The 24,339-nt window shown below is 40.4% G+C and overlaps 1 protein-coding gene across 1 annotated transcript in view; it reads left to right on the plus strand.

Annotated features, from left to right (window-relative positions):
• Positions 1–24,339, plus strand: part of fhod3b (formin homology 2 domain containing 3b) — an 89,637-nt gene that overhangs the window by 862 nt on the left and 64,436 nt on the right. Inside the window, 2 exon segments of the mRNA XM_034127686.1 lie at positions 5,534–5,640; positions 13,926–13,990. Of these exon segments, the coding sequence (XP_033983577.1) occupies positions 5,534–5,640; positions 13,926–13,990 (172 nt within the window).

Below are 24,339 nucleotides of genomic sequence, written 5' to 3' on the forward strand. Positions count from 1 at the left end.
GTGAGGGGGTTCAAATACCCAGTTGGTCTGTTGTTGAGAGGGATGGAAGAGGGTAATTCCCTAACCAAATTGTCATAGATCTGGGGATTTATTTTTGCAATCACTTGATCCAACACAACTTTGAAACCATGTGCAGTGAAAGACAATAGTTCTGATGGTTAACATTTTACCATGAGCATATTCTGTTATTTCCTTAGTAAAAAGCCAAATTCCTTTTGTAGTACCTCTACATTGTTGTGGTTGGTCAGCGACATAACGTCTGTCTGAATTTAGTCCTAACTGTTGAGAGGTGAAACCGTACACATTGTTTTGGTTGCAAAAGTTGGCCTTCCTAAAATCCACAACTGCACAGCCAGTTTTAAGCAGCCCAAAATAACTGGCCATTCCACTTTGGTATAGTGTAAATTGCCTTGTTTACGTTTCCTAAAGACAGCCAGTGACAAATAATGTTAACCTGAAGCCTAGATTATTTTAATTTTCTCTTGAGAAATGCCTGATTCTTGCCTTCTGATTAGACTGCATCCAAACATATTTTCTTAAAGCCTCATCTTCTGATCTTCATATTTAAACAAAGCAAAGTGCCCATAGCATCAAAGGTTGAATCTTTCAATGGGTATTTATCTTAGTCTTGCCGGGAAGTCACATGAATAGAAATGAAATTAGAGTCTTTCCTTATTCTGTCAGATCAATGGTACTCCATGTTGTTTGAGAAAAGCTGGTAAGATAAGTAAGGGGAGCCTCAGGATGCTGTGGATCACCACAAGCCTGGCTCTCATTCTGCAGCCCACTCAGTCTGACCAGCTGGATGGGACGGGAACGCTTTCCACTGCTTGAGAGAGCGGGAAGCAGGCAGAATTAAAAACACAAACAAAGAGCTGATGTACTTTGCACAGTCGACTGGTCTCATTTTAGCACTAGGCCAGCTGGACCGCAAACTAGACCGATAGGGAGTACCAGTGGTAGGCCCAGCAGCGCCTGGTTAGTAAGATTTGGTCACACGGGCATTTGTGGTAAGCAGTAACTCAAAAGAGCAGCCCCTTGAGGTTTTCATAAAACAATAACACTCAGGTGGAGGACACTGTGTTGAGCGTTGAGGTTTGATTAAAGCGTTGAGCGTTGAGGTTTGATTAAAACCCTCAAAAAATTTGAAAAAATGACTTTGTCGTGACCCTTTAAAGACTTCAACAGCAAGTCTGTTGTCTTTGAGCGCCGTCTCTATGGTGCAGGTCAGTCTGGTATAAATAGCACGCTGCTAACACATGGTGCCTAGGGAGTCAAAACAGCTCGCATATGCTGTCTCTGGGCTGTTCCTGTCAGTTTAATTCTGCAGTCTCAAGAGTGGTGATCTGTTCATGTGTGTGTGGTTGTTGTTTATATTGTGTGTGTACGTGTGTTGGATTGGTTTGTGGCTTGTACATGGGATGGCACCGTGGCCATGCAGCTGTTCGAGTTACTGTTTGTGGAGTTATAACATCAAAAGCCATCATGAGCAATGATTATATTTTATAGCAAGGGTTCAAACCTTAAATACTTGTTGTTTAGCAACAAGCGTTTGTCAGGACAGTAGACACACTTTTAAGTCAGTTTTCAGTCTGTTGTCTTTTGGAAAATGCCATATCATCATATTTGAATGCAGTATGTAATGTATTCATGTGTTAATGCAGTTCCACCGCTGAATAATCTGAGGGTTTTAATGGAAAATCAAACTCTCAAAGACACCAACATTAATCAATACCATGTGTTGCTTTAGCATATCGCCTATAAACAAGTTTTACATAGCTACTGTGGATGGAAAACATGACGAGTCATCTCCTGACTCGGCCTGTCTTTTCTGTGATGAATAATGCAATTTCCTTGTAAAATGACATTTGAGCATACTATTCAGAATTTGTGGGAGCTATTCCAAATGTCCTGGTTATGTCCTCATAAATCAATAGATCCATAGTCCTTCAAATGCTTGTTTTTATCAATGTTTTGTAGTTTGTGGCTTGGTGGCCTTGAGGCCTGGCATCCGATTGCAGAGCAATATTCAAGGCAGGGAAAATGTGGCTAAGTCTTGGAGAATGGACTCTCACTTTACCAATTTCAATTTTTGGGTCACATTTTTTTCCTTAAGAAATTACAGACTCCCATAATGAGAAGTTATGTTAAATGCTGTAAAATACAGGTTCCTCCTCCATGCCTGTCAGAGCTCCTTTGAATTATTTTACACATTGTTATGCAGAGTTGAGGTTTCGATGGTCACTGCAGTTTGGAGGGTTGTCTCAGCAAAAGGGCTCCTTTCAGAAGAATGCAACATCCGTGGAAAGTCTCATCCTCTGCATGCTTGACAGAAATGTAAGATTTCTGTTGTGGTTTCTCTTTCATGTATCAAATGGGTTTTAATGTGTTTTAAATCATGTGTTTTAAAAACACAAATACCATCCTCACCTTTATTAAACAAATGTTTGGCTTTTGAAGTGGCTTACTCTAATTCCTCTTGATTGATTTAGAGCACAGTGCAGTCTACAGACAAAATGTCTAAGTCTAACACAGGGTTTGCATTTGTTAAACTATGCAAAAGAGTTTAAGAGTGTATGCTATCTCATTCCAAGGAAGTTTGGAATGAGATAGCATTTTTGAATTGGAAATTGCATGGTGTTTATTTTTAGCCCTTTCTGCTTTAACTGCCTCCCTGGTCAGTGGACCACGGTATGGTGGTTGAAGGGAGAGGCCAGACCTCAGTGTGTGAGCACTGGTGGTTACTTCTCTGGACTTGGCCATCACAGGCCACTGTGGGTTCAAGTCCTGGGCGGGGGACAGCTAAGAAAGCGTCTGCTACTGATAATCTGTTAGCCCTGTTCCTGGATTAAGGGTCATGTATGTGCATCAACCTGGCGTGGTTAAACATGGCAAAATTTAGTAATCCAGGTTGATTATATAATGAAAACGTCACACCGTTTAGAGCATGGATATGTGAAACATGGATGAGTTTGATGTACTGAAAGAGTATGGATTAATGACCAACTCACATAGTTCACTTTTACTTTCCCCATTTGGTCTGTGAGTCTAAACCTCGTGTGGGGAAAAGCATTTTTCAGTTCCACAGCTAATTACTGGTTACGGCTGCGAATTCAGCCCAATGTTTTGTCTATTTCAGGTTTTGATACAGAGCGTGAAGCTGAAAGAGAACAAACATTTCTTTGCTCTTGTATCCTATCCACAAACTTCAACTGCACTTAAAGTACCAGTAAATGTAAATAGAGAATATAGCATACGACTGTAACAATAGATGTTGATCATTAATTATACATTTTGGTTCGTAAAGTGACAGCATTTGGGCCCATTGTATTTCTTTCTCTGTATTTTGTGTGGATAGTTAGAATAAGCAGTGATGGATAACCCCTAATCTCAAAACTCTTCAAATGAAAATGGTTTTAGATGATTAAATCAACACTGAAATCACTGGTCAAACACATCCCTGGTAATACTGATTTGGGAAAAGTTTATGGATTTAGGACATAGATAGAGGCTAACCAGTGTGGTGATTCAGAAATTAGGGGCAACATTCCCATTTTCCTTGGTTTGTTTTAGAGTCTTACCCATAATGTTAGGCCCAGCCACTCAGCGTAAATGATTTAGTGTGTCTTCTCCTTCATGCTACATTTCATATGACTGTCACAGCCGTTATTATGAAAGGCATATCAGTTCATAGGCATACAAATCTTGGGCCCAACTTTGGCCCTTGTGCCTGGATTTCCTGTCTGTCCAGAATCTGTCCTGTAATCTGGAGAAGCACTTTCCTCCCTCCTCTTCATATGTACAGTACATCTTTGTTTGTTTGTCTACCTGTCTCTCGATCTCTGGGTCCCTTTAAATCTCTCAGCCCGCCTTACTGTAAGAACATCAACAACGACCTAACTAAGGCTTATCACTGTCTCACACATGATTGGATTAACTGAGGACTGAAGATATTGTTGTATGTTTACTGCATCAGCCTTGTGCTTCGCCTCATCTCTGGTCCCTCAATATAAAGTTGCGCTGCACTATGATACCTCCAACCCTTATATTACTAAGAATCTTTTGCTTTACCATTCATGGAAGGCAAACAAGACAGCTCATAGTCACAGATTTGGAGAAAGAGTGAGAGTTATCCTTACCAACCACATGTTTTGTTTCACTTCTCAAATATGACACAGTCCTTGAGTACTGTAGTGCAGTAATACAAACAGAGTGGCTTAACAGATCAAAGCCATCCGACCCATAATGTCTTTTCCAGCCTTTTTCCTTCACGTTCAATTAAGTTACTGTCATATGTGGGAGGAAATTGAACTGCATCAGACCTGGCAATAACCAGTCTAACTTGAAAAACACATGGTTTCACATGTTGCATAATATTTACATGTGGTGCTCTTCTTTTAGGAGAAAATACTCTAGCAGACTGCCTATTTGGGAAGGGTAAATAGTCATTTGTATCATAGCCTTTGCTAGGTTACAAATCCTTAAATGTGGGCTGACAAGGGAAGACAAATGTACTGACTTAAGTATATTAGTGGACTGTACAGTATGAGGTTGTTTTAGAGACCCTGGCTGTTGATGAAAGAGAACATTTCCCTTTTCTTCACTTAAGTCCAAGTTTGCCCTACCGTAAAAATGTTTGTTTTCACATCCTCTGCTTCACCGTTGGAGCCGCGGTCCTGTGGAGCTGACAGACTCAGAATATAAATAGGTTAATATCTCCAATTTGGAGGTCATCCAGACAAGTGAACAGACTCAGACTCATTCCTCATCTCCTTGACCACAGTCAGCTGTTGACAACCCTTCAGGACCAGACAAATCATACCTCCTCAGCAAAATCATCCTGTATGATGATAGTTTATCAGACAGGGACAGCAGACAGATAACAGTCTGCCAAACTGCTCCAAATCCGCATGACTTCTCTCCACCCTTGCCCTGCTTGTCATTGTAGAGTGCTGACAGGAGCTGATAAAATAGCTTTCTATGGTCCACTGCCGACTAGACATAAACCTCAAATATGCTGTGCATTTGTCCATTGATACATACAAAAGTCATGTTTTTCATACGTCCGCAATAAAAAATGTATCTCTTGATGTAAGCAGTATCATTGCAACTGAAGTTGTGAATTCAAGAGTAAAAGTGTTAACACATCACAATAGACATGCATATAATTATGAAATATTTCCAACATTTTACACCAATCTTCTGTATCACACATCAGCAAAGCAAACCTCTTCAGGGCTTTATGCCATTCACATTTGGAAAGGTTGACTGTGCATCATTTTGATATCATACATGGTCATGGTTCATGAGTCTACAAGTCAATCGGTTTTACCCTACTTCGTTGTAATCTGATCAGAGTGAAGCAGTATTTTGTACAGCAGGACATTGGCTCTTAGCCTCAATTGTCTATAAACTAAACTTAATCTCTTCCTTTCTTAATGTTTAGCATTCCTTTCATGTCTAAAGTGTAAATGACATAACCCTTTGGGATTGAAGACATATCAATGTTTAACTTTGTCTCCTTCCCGTCTAGCCTGATGACTGTGCCCTTCAGCTGTCCCATAATGGAAGCTACCTGGACTTGGAGTCTACGCTGGCAGAGCAGAAAGATGAACTGGAGGGATTTCAGGAGGAAGGAGGGTAAGATAATAATCACTGCTGTCTCTGTCTCTCTCTCTTAGCTTTCCCTTCACTATCACCAAACTTCAAAAGCAAAAGATCGCATGTACACAATGTGCTGAAATGAAAAACATTCTCCAATACTTCCCTAAAGTCGGTCATATATTGTTTGCACTTCAAAAGGTGCATTTGGGATCTGTGCCCGAACGGCTCACAACAGAGACTGGCAGGTTGATAATGTGATTTACTTGCCAAACTCTGATTGTCTGGTAATAAAATATTCAGGTTGTGGTGGTCCAATTAGCTGTTATGAAAAAAAAGCATTATTCAAGAGTAACTGATGTTTTTGATTAAAACAATATGTCTTTTTAAAACAGCCAAAATAAGTCTCTGCCTGAGCAGTCAGACATAATCAGTACAATGTGATTACTGTTTTTCGAGAGGGAGACACATAAAATATGTAGAGAGATTAGAGGGAACAGATAAAGGGGGGCTATGGGGATATATATTAGGCTGTATTCCTTTGCCTAATTTGATTCTATTACAGTGATTTGAATCATAATGATACCCATTTCGTTCCAGTATGAATTAGTGAAATAATCCCTCTTTTCCGGGCCTCAGCTGATTGAGCTCTGCTGCTCAGAGGCTGCTCTCAGGAGATATTGGGGTCTGTTGGGGAGCAGAGGGAACACCCTTCACGTACCTGAGGGTCTCTTAGTTTCAAAAAGCTTTCAACACTACAGTATGAGATTCTAGAGGAAAATAAGTTCAAATTAAATATCAGTGTTATTAGCTTCACTCATTCCTTTTTAAATCAGTCACCTAATATCTCAACCACCTCATTGGCTCAGAATATGTCAAATATAATTAAGCAATAGTTCACGACAGGCCGTGGTATATGGTCATTATATCACAGCTAAGGGGCATGGAAAGAAGAATACACATTCTAATTTAAATAGTTTTTATTAGTAAATAATGATGTTTAAAATAAAATAGTCTCTCCGTTGCCTTCTGCACAAAACATAGTGCGAGGTGGTTGCTATGCAACAACACTAACAGCTAGTGAACATATTAGACAGAGAGCGTTGATCAATTATTTGGCTATTTATTTACATTCATTTGTATGTTGCCGTTTATTGTGCACCCACTGAAAAACTGTCCAGCATCAGTAGCATGGCTTACGTGGTTACTTGTATAGGTTGAGGTTGTTCTAGGCTGTTGCTTGGCGTGGCGAGAATATTGCTCCACTTTCTCCGGTCCCCGAGATTCGGCTTCCAGTAGCTCTGGAGAGAGCTTTCGCACCTGTGGCCACTAACGGTCATCATTTCTCTGCTTTGTTTCAAGACCCGCATCAGAAAGCTTTTGAATGGTGGTACTTTTCCAGTTGGTCGACCTGCTCTTCACGTAGCTCTACATGTCGTCGTTGAGGTGTTTTTTTTTCTGGAGATAGGCACTGCTCAATCCACTCCTCCATAGTAAGGCCACCCCGGAGGTCGAAGTTAACCTTACATGTTTCCATCTTAAGCTTTGTTAGTTAGTTAGTTTCGTAACGGACGTAATGTAACAGTTGTAACGGTTGTAGCTTTTCTCAGTCGCGGAGGGATACATGACTTGTGAAAAGTAACTACAATTCTACCCGTGATATACGCTCATTATATCACGGCTAAGAACCAATCAGATTGCTTGATTTGACTTGTCCGTTTTATAAATTACAATATTTGCTCTTTTGAAGACATTTGTGTCCTATCAAAGTGTAATCCTGATCTTAGTTGTATGTATGAAAGTTAGCCCTATATATTTTGTATCAGTTCACTGGGGGTATTAGCACCCTTTTTAGTTGCAGACTAAATGTCTCAGAGTTTCCATGGCATTCATCCATTCATATTGAAATACCTGGCCTCCCTGGCCCAGTGGCAGCAGTGATGTCATCTAAACCACTTATGAGGTGTAGACACATCCATGAGTAATTGCCCTCATCTCTATTGAAAGTTACCTCAGAGCCCACCACCAAATAACTCTCAGCTTCTAATTTAGCTGCATTGTTTTCCTCTTTTATGGAGTTAAATGAGGCTTAATTTTGACATTACTCATAGACCTGGATAAAAAAGAGAGGCTTAACATTGTGTGAGTTTCATTTCTGTTTCATACAAGTTCTTTGGTTAGTTACTTTATTGACTCCATATGTTTTTATATGTACTGTGGAGTATGTTGATATATCATTTAAGTGCCTCCCACTTTAGATGATCACAAACCAAGGGTTGGCATCGGAGTTCCTGGTCGGTGGGACCACAAACATGTATGGATTTATTTGTTTAACTTGGAATTTATAAGCTGCTCTGTAGCTTGGTGTTCCTATTGGACGTTGAAAATGCCGTCCTTTCCCAGTTCCATCTGAAATTGTTCGGAGCTTATGGAAGGCTATAGAGAGCTGTGAGGTTAAAGTGGTCCACTTCTTCTCTCGTCGAGGAACGAGCCTGCCAGGGCTTGTGTCCTGCCAGCTGGCACTGACTGGTATGGATGTGTGTCATTAAACCCACACAGTGTTGTCTGAGGAGGCTGGGGGTGAAGGTGGTTAGCCAATTATTTTGTATAAATAGGGCAGTTCTGCTCTCTGGCTTTTTATGGTGGTGATATGCCCAGGATTACATCCCCTACTGCTCGCTGTTGTTGATTTGATGATAATTGAGCTAATAAAAAGGTCTGATGAGCCAGTTCACCTTTTCTTGTTCCATTGTATATTTGGCGTTATGCTGCTTTTACTGCAGATCTGTCAACAGCAGTCTCCATTTCCAAAACATCTAACCTACTTTAAAAAGAGTATAATTTTCCCTGAATTTGTTTCTGAGTTTTACAACGTGATGTCAGAATAACACTCCAGTTAACAAGCAAAATGATGCTTTAATTATAATTGCTTCAAGCCCAGCCACCTACCTTTGCAAAGAAAATAGTACTTTATAGCGCTTGAGTTCCTGAACCTCCCTGATCAGTGGCCATTGGATCCATCTGTACTGTAATTGATATTAATGGCAGGTTACATTCCTGAGGCGCCTGTGTCATACCTAGTGTCTTTACAAACAGATTAAAGTATGATCCTCTGACAGAGCGCTGCAGAGCCAGGAGATATCCATGTCACGGGAGCTTAAGGGCCATAATCACTTCCACACCATGTTTGAAGCTCAGCTATAGGCGCTTGTGACTCATAAATCCCCTGTCGCATCTCTGGTACAGTCTCACTTAGCTATATCTGACCATATAGCACAGACATGCGCTCAGGCATATCTGCACAGTTTAAGGTAGTCAGTGTATCATTTAGTTTCCTAGCTGTGATAGATTGATTGACCCTGTACACACACAATTTCCTGCATCTGTAACCCTGAGCCCAGATGGAGTATGGGGGACGTAGTTAGGATCAGATGGGCTGACATGTGCTTAAAGACCTTTACAGTCCTTGAATGTTTTTCTGGATTACATGGATTGAAGAGCGAGATCCTGTTTTAGCATTTCAGGGGCACTTACTCAGGGCCTGATGTTTGAAAACGGAAAATTGAACTGTATTTGGAGAGTTTTGAGTGCGGCTTATGACTTTTTGCTCAAATATGTGACATTGATTGGCAGCTGATTTGTAAAGTTGTAAGTCCTCAAGGCCATATCCTGGCGTGTCTAAAGAAGATAACATAAAGTGCTGTTATTGACTCCATAATTGATTCAGCATGTGAAATGTGTAGCTGACACTTTTTTAGCATTTCACTGTCCTAGTACACACAAAGAACAGCTGAAAGCCAGCAGTTTTCTGCTGAATATGCCTTTTTTTTATTGAGTGTTCTTGATGTGTTCGACAACCAGTTAGAAGTCAACCATATTAAAACCCAACTGTTCTTGCTTCAACCATCCGATCCTTACCTTTCATCTCTCTTAGGACAGCTCCACTTTCCTTATTCTCATTTTGTTCTGCCCCACTTGGACATTGTTTGGTAGACGCTCACAGCACACAAGATTTTCATTTTGGTGAGAAAAAAAAAGCACATTTGAAAAGAACCAGAGCAATTGTCAATCGCAGTACAGCTTAAACTTCAAGGAGGAAATAAAACACCAGTTGCCCCTTCTGTGTTTGGAGAGCAGTTTACGGGTATTATTAACAGAATAGAACAGCTTTGGGATTGTTCAGTGTGTATGTGGTTTTGAGACTTGGTCAATGGTTAGTGAAGAGCTGATTATACAGTCTCCCAATCCCCCCCCCCCCCCCCCCCCCCCCCCCCGGTTCACCCAGGCTCTGTGGGTCCCTCTACTGATGCAGGGGTGTTCACCAAGAAGTGTTGCGTCAGCAGACTTCGATGGGGCCTTTTTGTCTGGCATTAATTGGTCTTTGCGGAGAGGTAAACTGGCTTTACTGTATACTGCATTGTTATAAGTGTTCACCTTCTGTGGGTACACTCTTTCAGTTAATAAACCAGTAATGCTCCCTCAGATAAAGCTGGCAGGTATCCACTGATCCAGTTGGGTATTAGGATTAAGACTGAGCTTTATGAGGGTACTCTATAATAGAGCAGTGATGGGAGAATAGAGGGGAAAATAATATGTGGTATCTAATTGGCAGGTATAGTTGTTACGTTACCACAGCTGCATTCCTGTTTGCAAATTCGCAATAATGATGAATAACAGATTTGTGCTATTAAGTAAAAAGATTTATAGTGCTCGGCTTCTTTTCATGTGCAGAATGAATAAAAATGGCCATATGTTTTCATTTAATCTTTTATAAAGCCGTCTAATTTAGATCAATTGCTCTGGGTAATGGTCAGGAAGTAAGACATAAGTAAGAAGTTTTGGGTAATTGACAAGTTCATTAATTTTATGACATTATTAAGCAAATTCCTTGATGTTCAAATAGCTGCAACAAAGGTATTTAAGAAGCATGATTGTGCATATGATGAATCAGATTTAATTTATGCATGGTTTAAAGGTCCCATGCCATGGCCATTTCTACTGATCATAATTGCATTGTTGAGGTCTACTAGAATAGATTTACATTGTTCAATGTTCCAAAATCACATTGGTTTCTCATACAGCATCTCTGTATAATAATAATAATAATAATAATAATAATAATGCATTACATTTATAAAGCGCTTTTCCTGGTGCTCAAATCGCTTACAAGCAAGTAAAACAAAAATAACAACAAAAGTAGAAAGTGCTAAGCTAGGAGGAATAAGGGCAAGGGGTTAGTTGATTAGGAGTTGAAGGCAAGAGTGAAATGGTGAGTTTTGAGGGATTGTTTGAATGATGTGAGAGTGTTGGCGGATCTGACGTGGCTGGGGAGGGAGTTCCAGAGTGTGGGGGAGGCTGCTGCGAAGGCCCTGTCACCCCAGGTCCGGAGCTTTGTCCTGATGGGCTGCAGTAGGTTAGCTTCAGCAGACCTGAGGCGACGGGTGGGGGTATGTATACCCCCACAGGGGTGTATAGTATGTGTATTCACTCTCTGTCCTACACACCTTGTTGGAGCTCCTGCCCCCACCACTGTGCTCTGTGCTCTGATGTGTGTTTATGTGTTACAATGGCGTTTGTTAGCAACCAGAAAAGGACACCAGTAATGAAAAACAGATGAGAATGCTGCGTGGGTATGGGTGCCGTGTTGGCGGGACGTTGCGGGGCTCGCTGCTCCGCTCGAGGAGCGGACAGTGTGAGCTGGATTACTGGTGTCGTTTCCTGGTTGCTGCATGGGGTCTGCGAGACAGCGAGACACCGAGGAACTCAGCCTCAGCACACACACGTGAGTGTGTGGCGAACTGTGAGTGGAGATCCACGGAGCCGAGGCTGAGAAAAGATAAGGTGTGTGCCGGCGAAACTCCGCGGAGTAGCGCGGCTGAGAAAAGATAAGGCTGAGTGAGTGTGTGTGTGTGAGGAGCTCCACGGATTGGTCCATTTGGACCTGGGTATGGTCACGTCACTGTACTCAGGAAGAAAAAAATGGAAAAAGAAAAATCTCCAACGAGGCGTTCTGGGGCAGCATAGACAGGTATTTTCTGTGTTAGAGTTTTACTCGCTACAGGGTGTACTTTGAGGGTTTGTGACTTTGCAGACCGTTTACATGCAGAAAAAGCTACATAACACACAAGGGGATGGGTAATAACCGGAAAAGCATGACATGGGACCTTTAAGTTAACTACAGTACCAGCACATGAAGAGACCAGAACGTTCTGGCACAGAGAGAGGAGGGACTTCAGTAGGTATTACAGCGTATCCCAACATTTAACCAATTTGTTATTCAGCTGACATTCTTTATAGTTACAATTATGTTGAGCTTCACCTTTGACAGGCCTGCAGCACTGTCTGTAGGAATGTCCAATTTTCATGTATAATTGGTGAGGGGGGTCTGAAACCTCACTTGTATTCCTTGCACGTTTGTTTAATTTGATAATGAGCATGTTGGCCTGTGTAGCCTCAGGTCTTGGTTAAGCATAGGGATACTGTTCCAGCCAAGCGGAGAGAAAGCAGACTTTCGTGACAAAATGGATCTGGTTACCCATTTGCCTCAACAGCATCACAGAGGATTAAGTTCCTGTTTGCCGTCTCATCTCGCAGGCGCAGGTCCATGTTGACAGATGTTGATTCTGTGTCACCTCTGCTTGTTGCTGGATATTATATTTAATAAGTAATGAGTATATTCAGATTTCCCCTGTCATGTAATCTGCTTGTGTGCAGCAGTCTCCCAGGAAAGATGTCAGAATGTCTGTCAGGAGCAGTAATGCTGCTGCTGGTTCATGGTGAGGCTCCAGTGTGATCTGCAGTCTGTGCTGATGGTGTTTTCTGTCCCTGTCAGGTCTACTGCTGCCTGATTGTCACTAAGAGTAACAGTCTGTTGCTGGCACTGCGCCAGGCAGAACAATCACACATCCTTTGTGCACGCGGCATAAAAGCCTATTTGTCAGGGAGCCGAATTAGGAGGGGGGGGGTTGTTGCGCAACTCTACCTGCTGTGCTCTTGTCTAGTCAGGAGGTTGAAGGCACAATCTCTGTTTCAAAATGTAAACAAAAGGGCGGCCCTCACCAACAAAATTCAAAACATGGGATAGAAATACCTTCTTGTGAATGCCTTTACAAGTCAAATTATATAAGATGAGACAACATGTTTTTCTTGTAAGGTTTTAGTTATGTTTACATTTAGAATAGATACACAGGCAGTCATGTTTAATGCAAACAGATACATTTTAAGGATAATAATAATCTGTATTTTTCTTATTGTCAACAATCCACATATCAAGTATTGACGATGCAGCCGAAGCCTGATATACTGCACTTTATTATCCTCCAAAAACGATTAAAACACATCAGTGACTCTGTTTTTATTTGAATATATTATTTGAGCATTGTAGTCTATTTTGAGTCAATTTAAATTTCACTAACCCTCAAACAAACCCCACAGCTCCAATATTTTAATCTTGCCAGAGTTACTTTAAAAAAAAAAAATGACAGTATCCAACTGTTTAAACCAAAAAGTAAGCCTTTTTAAAGATTTCTATATATTTGTGAACAATTATACAGATTTAAATGTTGAGAGCATTGAATGGGCTATAGGCTGGCTGTCACCGACAGGAAGGGAAGTAGTAAAATATTGAGGGATTGACTATACTACTACAGTATATGGACGTATTGGTGGTTTTGGTTAACTAAGATAGACAAAGAAATATTGCCAGCATTATCCTTTAAAAATGCAAATTCAACATTAAACTTTGTACACAAATTAGAGCGTGGGCCTCTAGGTATCCAAATGATTCTTTGGATGGCTACAAACTCTACTCTACGATTCAATAGAAATGGGGTGCATTGTTGTTGTCTTTGTTTTGGATTGTCTTTCAGACATTGTAAGCAGTTGACAGGATAGTGATAGGGTCTTGCCATATCTCCATTAACACAGGGGGCGGAGCTGACCTCTCAGATGCTCCCATCCTTCATTCTCACCTATGAAGACCTTTTCCCTGTCAGTTCCCCGACCTGTTCCCTGTTGTGTAAAAGCTGCAAATATTGAAGGGGTTTAAATTAACGAGACAGAACGCTATGTTTGTCATCATTTTGCACCTCTGCGCAGTTGAAATTCTGCATTATTTTCCTGTCAGCACTTGCCTAGCTCAGGCATATTGATGGCTGCCTTAGATTAAGAGAGACAGTTTTTATCTTGATACAGATGTACCACCACACACCCAAACACACTTTCACATACAGATACAAGCAGACAACACACATGTACAGACACACATTGAAATAATATGTCAACTAACATTTTCCTTCTTACCATTTGTCTTTTTTTCTTTACAGGAGGGGGAAGAAACACAGCGTTATTCTTCGAACACATCTGTCCATCAGAGTTCACGCCTGCATAGGTGGGTAATGATAACACGTACATTTGTCCGCTCTCACTTAATGATGCTCAATTTGTCTTTCTCCGTATATATCACCAGTGAGGTATGAGCTTTAATTACCTCTATTACTAGTTGATTACTTTATTGAGGTTCTTGTTTAACTTGCACAGTGGCAGTTTTGGCCGAGGATTTTAATTTGTGCGAGAATTAACATCATTACAACAACACTCTGAGAAACAGACCACTGGCACGGAGTGGTGCCTGAAAACATTCAATGTTTTTGGAGTTACTGTGTTCTGTCACTTTGTTTTATTGGGCCTCCTAGTGTCTTTGAGTAATGTAAGGGAACGAGCACAAAGAGCTGATTGAAAACATATGCAACACATGCACTTGGCATTCGTGCGAACACATACACACATACAATAGGCTTGTCAGAGGCTGGGTTTTCATTAAACTGAGGATGATAACTGCTAAGCTTTTACAAACTACAATGTACTCTGTGAAATGTTGGCTTGAGTTCTGTTTCCCACATCTTTCTGTTGAGATTTAACTGATAAATAGGTGTTAATGGTTTTTCCACCCTATTTAATGTATGTATAATGTTAGAAATTAATACACAAGCCCTTGTAAAGTACATTTCCAGTGGTTAGTGGAAGAATGTGGAGAAGCACACATTCTTACACGAAGACACACAGTGCCTCCTCTAAAGGCTTCCAGTGTAAAAATAGCCTGGAAAAGCTATTAGGCTGTAAATTGTCAGATTTTGAATTTGGCTGTATTTTTCTATTGCAGTATAAGAAAAACCAAAGACCCAGACATTTCTCACATGAAGGAAGTCACGTTGATGTGAGAACTATCTCTGATAGTCATTGTGGTTGTTTATTCTACCTGCTGATGCATGACGTGCAAAGCAAAGCTTTGGAAACTCCCGCGGATCTTTTACTGAGATGGTTCTGTCATGACAGCTCATTAAACTCTTGAGAAGACACATGAGAAATGAGAACGACAGCTTTCACTTGTTCTTGATGAGAAATCAACATGTTTGCACATGTTGATTTCTAAGAAGCCATCACTTTGATTCTTTTGACACTATAATTATGTAATTGATACAATAAATGTTTTATATTGGCAGGCTTTTCAATCCTATTGTTAATAATATTGTAGGGAGATGCTACCTTGTTTTATTACACCGCATACCCATAATACTTTTCCAGTCTTTGCTTGATGTAACAGGGCTTAAGCTGTACTTGTGAATATTTGGCTGAACCTTGCCGCACACCACTCTGAACTGGCTTCACCTTATTCTTCCTCCTGCTGGTGCAGGGCTTAGCTTAGCGGAGCCCGGGGAGCGGCAGACAGACTTGCTGCTCTTCTCTAAGTGGATGATGACCCTCTTTCTCTCTAAGTTGACAGCCACCTGTTGCCCTTCCCTAGTCTCCCTCAGTGACTGACCGCATGGCTAACTGATTCATTTCCTCTAAGCGAGGTGGTCACTGTTACTGTTAACTTGTCCAGGCTTTTGATCCTAATTTTATCCGACTAGAGGCTTAACTCGAAGCCCCTGAGTGCAGAATTACTGGGTGATTTTCCAGGTCCACGCAGGAGATAATTTGTGCGTCTTCCAAATACAAATGGCATGGTATTCTTTAGGCTGTGCACTTGCTCTGAATTAAAGGATTGAGCATAACCCTGCTGTCAGTTCATTTGTGCTAAAATATCCCTAAAGAGCATCCCTTCTATTGTCAGCGATTTTTAATTGTTGTTGCTGGCCATAGTCTTTTGTCTTTCTTTAATAAGAAAGGTTGTGCAATTAAATAAAGCGGTAAATAATTTGTAGGCCTTAGGCGAATTGCATCTACAAAATGTAAAGATGCTTGAAACCCTTTAGAAATATTCCTTTTGTTTGAGGCTGACAAGCTTGAATAATAGCACCAGTCTTGCTTTAGGTTAAAATAAACTAGGATGTTTGGATGGGATTTGTTTAAAATCACATTTAAATGAACCCTCCCTTTTTGATTGGTTGCTGAAATAGCATACCCATGTTGTCAAGATTTCCCCGCTCCATTAACATGAGTGATGAGTTGGTTACAGTCATGTATGTAATCTGTGTCATGTAGCATTATTATGTGGAAAACCCAATTGCATGTATTCTACGTTTTAATTGAGAAGTACATCACGTTGTTTATGTTATCTGGTTTTTGGGGTTTCTCCAAATTTTAATCACAAGGCTAGCTTTTAGTTTGTGTGTTGAGAGTGTGTGTCTGTGTGCATGTGTCATGAACCACAGTAAACCCTAATCCAGGCTTCTCTAATCATAGTCATTAGCGCTCACATACATATGGACCAGGCGTTCTCTTTGCATCAGAGTCAGTGGAGGAAGGAAAGTGCTAACCCAAAGAGCTAATGGTTTATTAAACTGTTTTTCGACCACATCCTCTGTCATGCAGTGATTTGTTTTAGTCACACAATTAAGCAGTCCATGCTCTGTGTGTAATGAAAGTGCAGATCAGCCACAATACAAATGTTTATCTCTCGGAGTTGTGTGTAATAGCCTCATTAGTATGAAGCTCTTTTGTATATTTGTCTGTATCCATGTTATACATGCACATTAGTCCTTTTCAGGGAGAGAAGAGAAAAGTACTTTTGAATAGATGACCAGTAGTGGTAAAGGTTTGATCTTTGTTTATATTTGTTCGACCAGCCTGGGATTCAGAAAATAAACCCCGCTCATCCCTCTCTGCGTGTTAGCATTGGCCACAGCCTGTTTAAATTGTTGGGCTGTTATTGTTGTCAGTAGACTAGATGTGGTAGCAAGGGCCTGATTAAAGCAATCCTGTGCTTATTTTAGTGTTGTCTGCAAGTACAGTAGAGTAGGTCCTCTTGTTACGTGCCATTTTGTTTCTAAGGCTGCACGAATTGCCGTGATGTGATGGTATGGAGAATTTAAAGACAGGGAAAGAGACCAGAGTGTGGACCGCTGGATGTTAAACTGAGGATACCCAGTTAAGAAATAACAAATGGCACATGTTTAGTAATCAACAGCAGCTTTGCAAAGTTCAGATGTTCAGTCAGAAGCTGCTGCCCTTGCAATTAATTATATTCATGCATTACTAGGCTAACATTTGAGGTTGTAAAATCTATGAACTGCAATCCAGACATTTCTCCTTGATCCTCTAAACATCATCTTGAACTCCCACAGTCAAACAAATGATATTTTATGAATGTGGATCATAAATAAGTGGGTGGTTCAAGCTTACTTTTTTGATCATATTTAGTAGTAATTGTTTACAAATGTAAAAATAATGCATTTGAAAGCTATACTTTGTTGATATTGCCCTTTAAGAGCAGGTTCATCTGTCAACACATTGATGTCAGCTGAGGATTGACAGCTGTAATAAGAGGTGACACATTCTTAGTGGATTATCTGCCTTGTCTTTTGCAACCTCTTTTAATCTGGGCCCAAGACATAATTCATCGTGACCGCTGTTGACTTGCACTTCTTTTTCGTGCTATAATTTAGTAAAATTGGTAGTTTTGATCTTCAGGTTGACAACTGAAAACGCTGTGGTTGTTAAGATGGAAGTCAATGAGCAGTAAATTCTCTACCATTATCCCTCTGCAAACCGTGTTGGAGGATGTTTTCCTGGCTGCTAACAACACAGTTGCATGGAAGTATACACTGTTAAATTAAGGCTTTTTAATGTGTGTGCCTGTATGTGTGTGTGGGATGTCAGCGCCTTGACTTGAGAAGATAAGATCACCTGCGGGTTATCATGGTGCTCCAAAACACAGTGTCTGTCTTTTCCATACACTTTGCCAGATCTACACTAAGCCATCTGCTGTTCTGCGTATACACATAAAAACAACAATTCCAGTAGTTAACCTGCCTAAAAAAATAAAAAAGTCTGCTTGAAATGAATGCTTTTGCTTTGTAAAGATTCTAGTTGAATCGAGTTCTCTGCATTAGGTACAATTCATTCTGGGAAGTGTCAAAATCTATTAATAGATTTCTTTGTCATTCCTATGGTTTTAAATATCTGTATTATAACTCTGTCGAAATGCACCTTCGGATCAAATCAAATGTCTAGTCATGTTTTTTTTGTGACTGTAGAGTGAAAAGCAAGCAGGGAATAATTAAAAACATGCATATCACATCGCACCCATGAGACACAGAGGAAGATCAAATGGCCTTTTCTACTTCCCCTAAAGAGACCCCAAAATGGGATCATGGACTTAGAGTCACCCAATGAGGCCAACCTAAACAACATTGTGCCAAAGAGCAGAAATCTGAGGCAGCAAACAGCCCAAAAAGTGAAGCTGAGTTGAGTGTTTCTTGCTATTAAAATCACAAATGATAGCAAAAGTAGACCAGTGGAAGGTTTGATGGTATCACTCCCCTCACACTTTCCCTCACTCTGTTTTGATATACTCTGTTTGGCTGTGAGCCCACAACCACATGCAGAGCAACAATGTAGTTAAGGTAATTCTTCATTTATGGACAACAATAAAGGACAATGTTTCCCCTCATTTGTCCCTGTGCCCTCACAGCTACAATGTCATGTTTTCCACTGTTTCAGGTAGGATTAGAGCTAATTGTTGGCTCTTTTGCCGATTTGCTTCACATGCTGTACAAGGTTGTGGACCACTATGACACTAATTCGTATAAGCACACTCATATGCTCACGTTCACATGCACACACTCGTGCAAAGGCAAGCACATATTAAGAAGCCATCTGGTTCCAGTTGTGAGGCCCCTCAGCACTGCTCCTCACCCGTCCAAAAAAGACGAGAGCTGTCTACGTTTTCATCCAAGAGGGGAGTATTTATTTCTCACTGTGTTTACAGGATAAAGAGAGAAGTGTGAGCGTGCTGCCTGGCCATGGGACAAAGATGTAAACCTAACTAGGGGTCCCTTACCTTCATTATTCAGCTTCAGCACGGTGAATAATGCTATTCTGCCACTTTTATTCTTCTAAATTGACCTCTGACAACTAGCCAAACTCCTGTCAGAAAAATCTAAAGATTGGCTAAAAATTGCTTTAACTTACATATCACAGTGTGCTCATAACAAAATATCGTTTTTCAAAGTGGCACATCTCATGACATATGAGTTGGACCGCTAAGATTGGATGCCATGTGAAACTGACCACTCTGGGGTTTACCGCCGCTGCGAGACTGGAGCAGTCCTTGTTGAAGTGGACAGGTGTGTAACCTCAGCAGCCATAGACTTTAAACAGCTGACTGCTTGAAGGAAGGAACATTTGGAAGGAATCTGAGTTTGTTTTTTGCTCAAACCAACATTTTTTGGATGTCTGCAGATAATTGTTTATTGTTTATTTACACAGACAGTGGTCTATGTTAGAGCCGAAGATTGAGGTACATCCGCACAGCTGATGTTTGCCCTGTGTGTGTTCTCAACGGGGGGAGGACCAAGGGTAGCAGACTGAGAAAACACATTTGATGGAATCGTTTTCATTTCTCAATGTTTTTTAGCAATACTGACTTATGTAATTGCCGTTATGTTTCATATGAACAGTCTAGTGATGAAACTTGAAATTAATCTGATATTTGTTTTCCTGATTAATTATTTGGTCTTTGAAATGTCAGTAAATATAAATAAATCCATTCAAAATAACACTCAACAACAATGTTTTTGATAGAAAATAATAATGTTAATCAACCATCAACATTTTTGTTGATCAGATTACCAATTTATTTACCTATTGTTCCAGCGCAAAGCCCCTTCTTATTTTGAGCAAATGGTTTTCCTCTTGGATTGGGGTTATTCATTTTGGTAGCCAATCACATTTCACTTACCTCTCTGGTAGTGATTTCTAAATGTTGATGCTGGGCATGCTCTACTAAATTGGCCTCTATGTAATATGTGTACACATGCAAACGTGATCTTCCATCTTTAACTTTTAGCAGAGTTTCAGACACAACTTTATTCATCTTTGTCATATTTGACTCTGTGGTTATACTATACGGGCAGCTGAGTGCCAGTAGTCACTAGAAAAAACCTTAACCTTTAACTCAGCACCCCACTGGCACTCAGCCAAATCCTAGTGTGCCATGGAATTCATCTCACATCCTCCCTCGCATGTCATGCAGGCTCCTTTTCTTTCCTTCAGCTTTGATGTCGATGTCTTTGTAAGGAAATGTCTCTTTCCCTTCTCTGCAGCCATCAGGAGAATATAAGAAATGCTTAAGAGAACTAAAACACTTCATATTTTCACTGTTTGTCGTCACAGGAACTGTCACTCATCCAATGTTCTCTGAAACAGCGTTGTTTTTTCTTCTCTCACCTTGGATCAAGCAGTGTTGCCACAGCTGGCTAGCTTTGAATCCTTTACCATGGCTGTTTTGCCTTTGAAGGAGGTTTTATTGGATTCTTTGTCACATTCATGTGCACAGATTGATTTAGCCACTAAGCTGACATCAGCTGGAAAAATAAAGATTGACATGACCTGTTTGGGGGACTGTGATTTATACAGTGGGTCAATTGGACACTGGTCTCATTCTTGAAACTGTGTTCATGTCATTGTTTTGGTATGGAGAGACTTAAGTCTATTGTGGTAGCTATCATGTTCTCCTTTCTATTTTTAACTGAAAGGGGAGCTAATGGGAGAATTTGTATCCCCCTGTTTTCCACCTCATTCTGCCATCGCATCCTCCCTCTGACTTGCTAGCCTCCCAAGCCCTGGCTTCATATAATGATGTAGCCTGAGGAACATTGCACTTTTATTTTTCTATTGTATCAGTAAACAATGTTCTCTTTTTAATCTTTCTATGACTTCACACTGTTGCTCTAGAACACCTGTGGCCTCCCATGTTTCATATTGCGTTGTGGAGACTGGCTGTGGGCCAAAAGAAACTTTAGGCACATTCATCATCAGCCATTTGGCAAAGGTAGAAAGTATGTGGCGTTTTGTGGTGATGTGTTCATGATTTGAGAGCTGTCTGCTCTATTCTGGTTCAAAACAGTGTAGCCAACCAAAGGGGAGCATGACACACAGCTGCGGGGTGATTATGGATATTATAGACTATTTTGTGATCCATTGTAAATATTAGATCATCATGTATCTGTTACTTTTTATCAGCTTCAAACATGTTCAAGGCCAAGAAGCAACTAATTGTTATTTTTAGAGCTGATGTAAGCTCAAGTCCATGGCAGAAATGGGACAAGTAATATTTATATTGTAGGGACTTTTATGAAAATGCATGCCCTTGTCACTGTCAACCTTAGTTTAAGTAATGTATTCTATATATTCACTCTCAACAAACATCCAGGTGAGGGAGGGGTTAAGGAGTTTGTAAAATGATACAACTAAAGCATGTGATGCAACTGATACTGATGAGAAAGGAACAAAGATTGTACCAGCTTTTACAGATATTAGACAACGCTGGATATTGTCTTTAGTGAGGCAATAATCCCCCTTTTTATTGAACTCAAAGTCTGTTTCAAGCAATCAAAAGTAACCCTTCTTGGCTTTTGCTTAAGGCTGCAACTGAAGCTCAAATACTCAATCCCCTCACCTCCACTTCAGCCACTTCAGAGGTTGTCGGATGATGGGAGAGCCCAGTTGAAATAAAGAACTCAATCACCAGGAGAATCTCCTCTTGGAGCATACCCATGTCTCTGAAGAGGACCACTCAGAGTGGCCGTAGCAGGAGAAGATTGGACAACCTTTGTTATGTTTTTTGAAGCAGAAGAAAAGAGCCATACAGTAGATGGAGAAAAAAGACAAAAGGCCTCAATCCCCCGTGTGAACGTTGGACTAAGAGCCTACTTAACTGGTAGGGCATGTCAGGCAGTTGGGATGGCTCTATCTGAACTGCAGGTTACAAGAGGATTCAGAGTGTCTGTCGGAAATGTACATGGTAGTCAAGTGTCTTACAAATGCAAAACATGCAAAGTAAGCATCTGAACATGTCGATTCGGGAGGTGTTAGCATTGTTTGAACTGAGGAAATGTGTGAGAATATTCTTAATTTCAACAACAAATTGTCAAATTTTGTTGGGGAAAATAAAACATTTAGAACTAATTAAATTTGCAATAACAGCTTACCCAATCGTTCATCGTGGTGAGGGTAAAAGAAACATTGTCTGCTTTTGCTTAGTCTGGATTATAAAGAGGAGTGAAAATCTCTATTGGTATAAACCATACAGTAAGTGATGTGTCCTGAAGTTGTGAGGAAAGCAAGCCATGTTTGCATCATTGTTGTGGTTAAAGCTGTTTAAAGTAACGTCTTATCTTTCAGTGAATATGTCAGACGTTGTTGTGATCCATTCAGATCTATTCTTGTGTTGTATGGTGGTTTTCTCAGTGGTCACTTAAGGATCATTGAACACACAAAGCGCTAAAATGTTTTGCTTAGACCTCTTGTTTATAAGATAAAAGCCTGTATATAAGCCTTTAATCTCTGTGTTTGGAAATGTAAAACATTTTTGAATCTCTCCCAGTGTCTGGACCTCAAAATCCAATGACATCAGTGACTGTTCTCTCTGCTTGTTCTACGATGAATGCCTTTTGTATGAGCAAGGTTCAACACAAAGCCAAGAGAGGCGGTGTAGGATCTTATTCAGAAAAAGCTGTTCACACACACATAAATACTGGGGCTGGACCCAATATACAAACATCTGTTCAATAAAATGGATTGCATTATCCTCTTTTGCATTATAAAACAGTTTGTTTTTTCTGTCAAAGGTTGAGGATATGGAGAAAACAGAATACCTTGAAAATACTGCAAACCAATGAAATGCCAAAACAGGTTTTACAAAAGTAGAATCATATTGTACGCGTGTTATTGTTGTTATTCCCTGTACTTACTAAGAAAACATGAATCTAACATTATAAAAGTGGTCAAAAGCAGCTCTATAATAGGTTTTAGAGCCTGCTCTGAGAGAGGAGCAGTAGTCAGAAGGTAAAGCTGAATGAGTAACAAGGGTTCAGGGTCTACATTATTTATTTTCTTCTCTTGCCACTTTGGCAGGTCCCTGAACATTTCTACAAGCCTTTCTATTTTTGTTTCTGCCACTTCTGAAATCTCTGCTTAAGGATAACTGAGTCGGGGTACCAGACAGAACAAATATAGAGTATATCACGTAACCTTAATCCCTGACTATTTTGTATTATTTGCTTTAGTGTAATGCTACAGTATAAGCAATTTACATTAGGTAACTTTTTAATCATAAGAGACAGGGAGTGCAAATTACATTTATCAACTTTATGCCACAGACCCATGGTGACCTTATGTGGCAAAGACAGCGAGTCATTTTTGGTGCACTTCATGAATACATTCATTTTTATTTAGTTTGGCTACTTCATGCAAAGTATGCAATCATATGTGTCATCGTGAACCACATATTAGCTCCAGACTCCCTCCTAACTTTCCACTCCTGCAGCTGATCGATCCTGCAGCTGAGCTCAGGCAGCAGGAGCAGCTGTGCTGGAAGAGAGTCATGGAGGCAGAATTATGGCTTCTTCTGTCAGTCTGTGTAGAGAAACGTCAGACCGCTAGGTTCAGTGTTTACTTCAGACATAGCTGACATTTTGAGACATTTATACTTTTATGAATTGTAACCTTGTTCCACTGAAAACAGTAATTAACCTTGGTCATGCATTCATACTTTAATCGATTATCTAGACAAAACGCCATCTCTGATGTCAGGTGAACTTACTGTATTAAAACATCTTTATCACTAACTATTAGCATGCAGTGAGTGTGTGCTCTGTCTGAACCAATATGTTGTCACTGACCCAACATTGCTGTCTATGCATGCTAAATCTGGGCAGTGCACACCTGCTTCCCAACAACTGCTATCTGGACTTTGTCCCTATGAGACCCTGTCACGGGAAGGAGGTCAGACAAGATTTGTTTGCATACACATTCATATACTGATCACACTTACTAGATTCCAGTCACATGACTAATGACAATGTTTATGGTGCAAGGCAGACTCCCAATCCACAGTTGTTCTCCCCATGGTTGTATTTAAGAGCCGTGACATTTACTACAGAACATAACAGACAAAATGTCATAGTGTCGACTAATCATGTAGTACACTAAACCTAAGTGCACCACAAGTGATTTACTGTCTCCATTCTAAATGATTATATTGTCAGTACAACATTTCATGCTCAGTGGTTGCATTTCCTGAGCTCATGTTTGGTGAATATAAACTATAACGCATTAAAGGTGGGGTAGGTAATTTTGGAGAAACCAGCTCGAGTGCGCTAGAATTTGAAAATACACAACCGGAAAAAATCTGCCACTTCCTTACAGAGCCCCTCCTCCAACACACACGAACATGCACATGACCAATGAGGGCACGAGATAAGTTTGTGTACAGATGGAAGGCTGACAGGC

The sequence above is a fragment of the Trematomus bernacchii genome, unplaced genomic scaffold, assembly GCF_902827165.1.
Source record: "Trematomus bernacchii unplaced genomic scaffold, fTreBer1.1, whole genome shotgun sequence".
Lineage (NCBI taxonomy): Eukaryota > Metazoa > Chordata > Actinopteri > Perciformes > Nototheniidae > Trematomus > Trematomus bernacchii.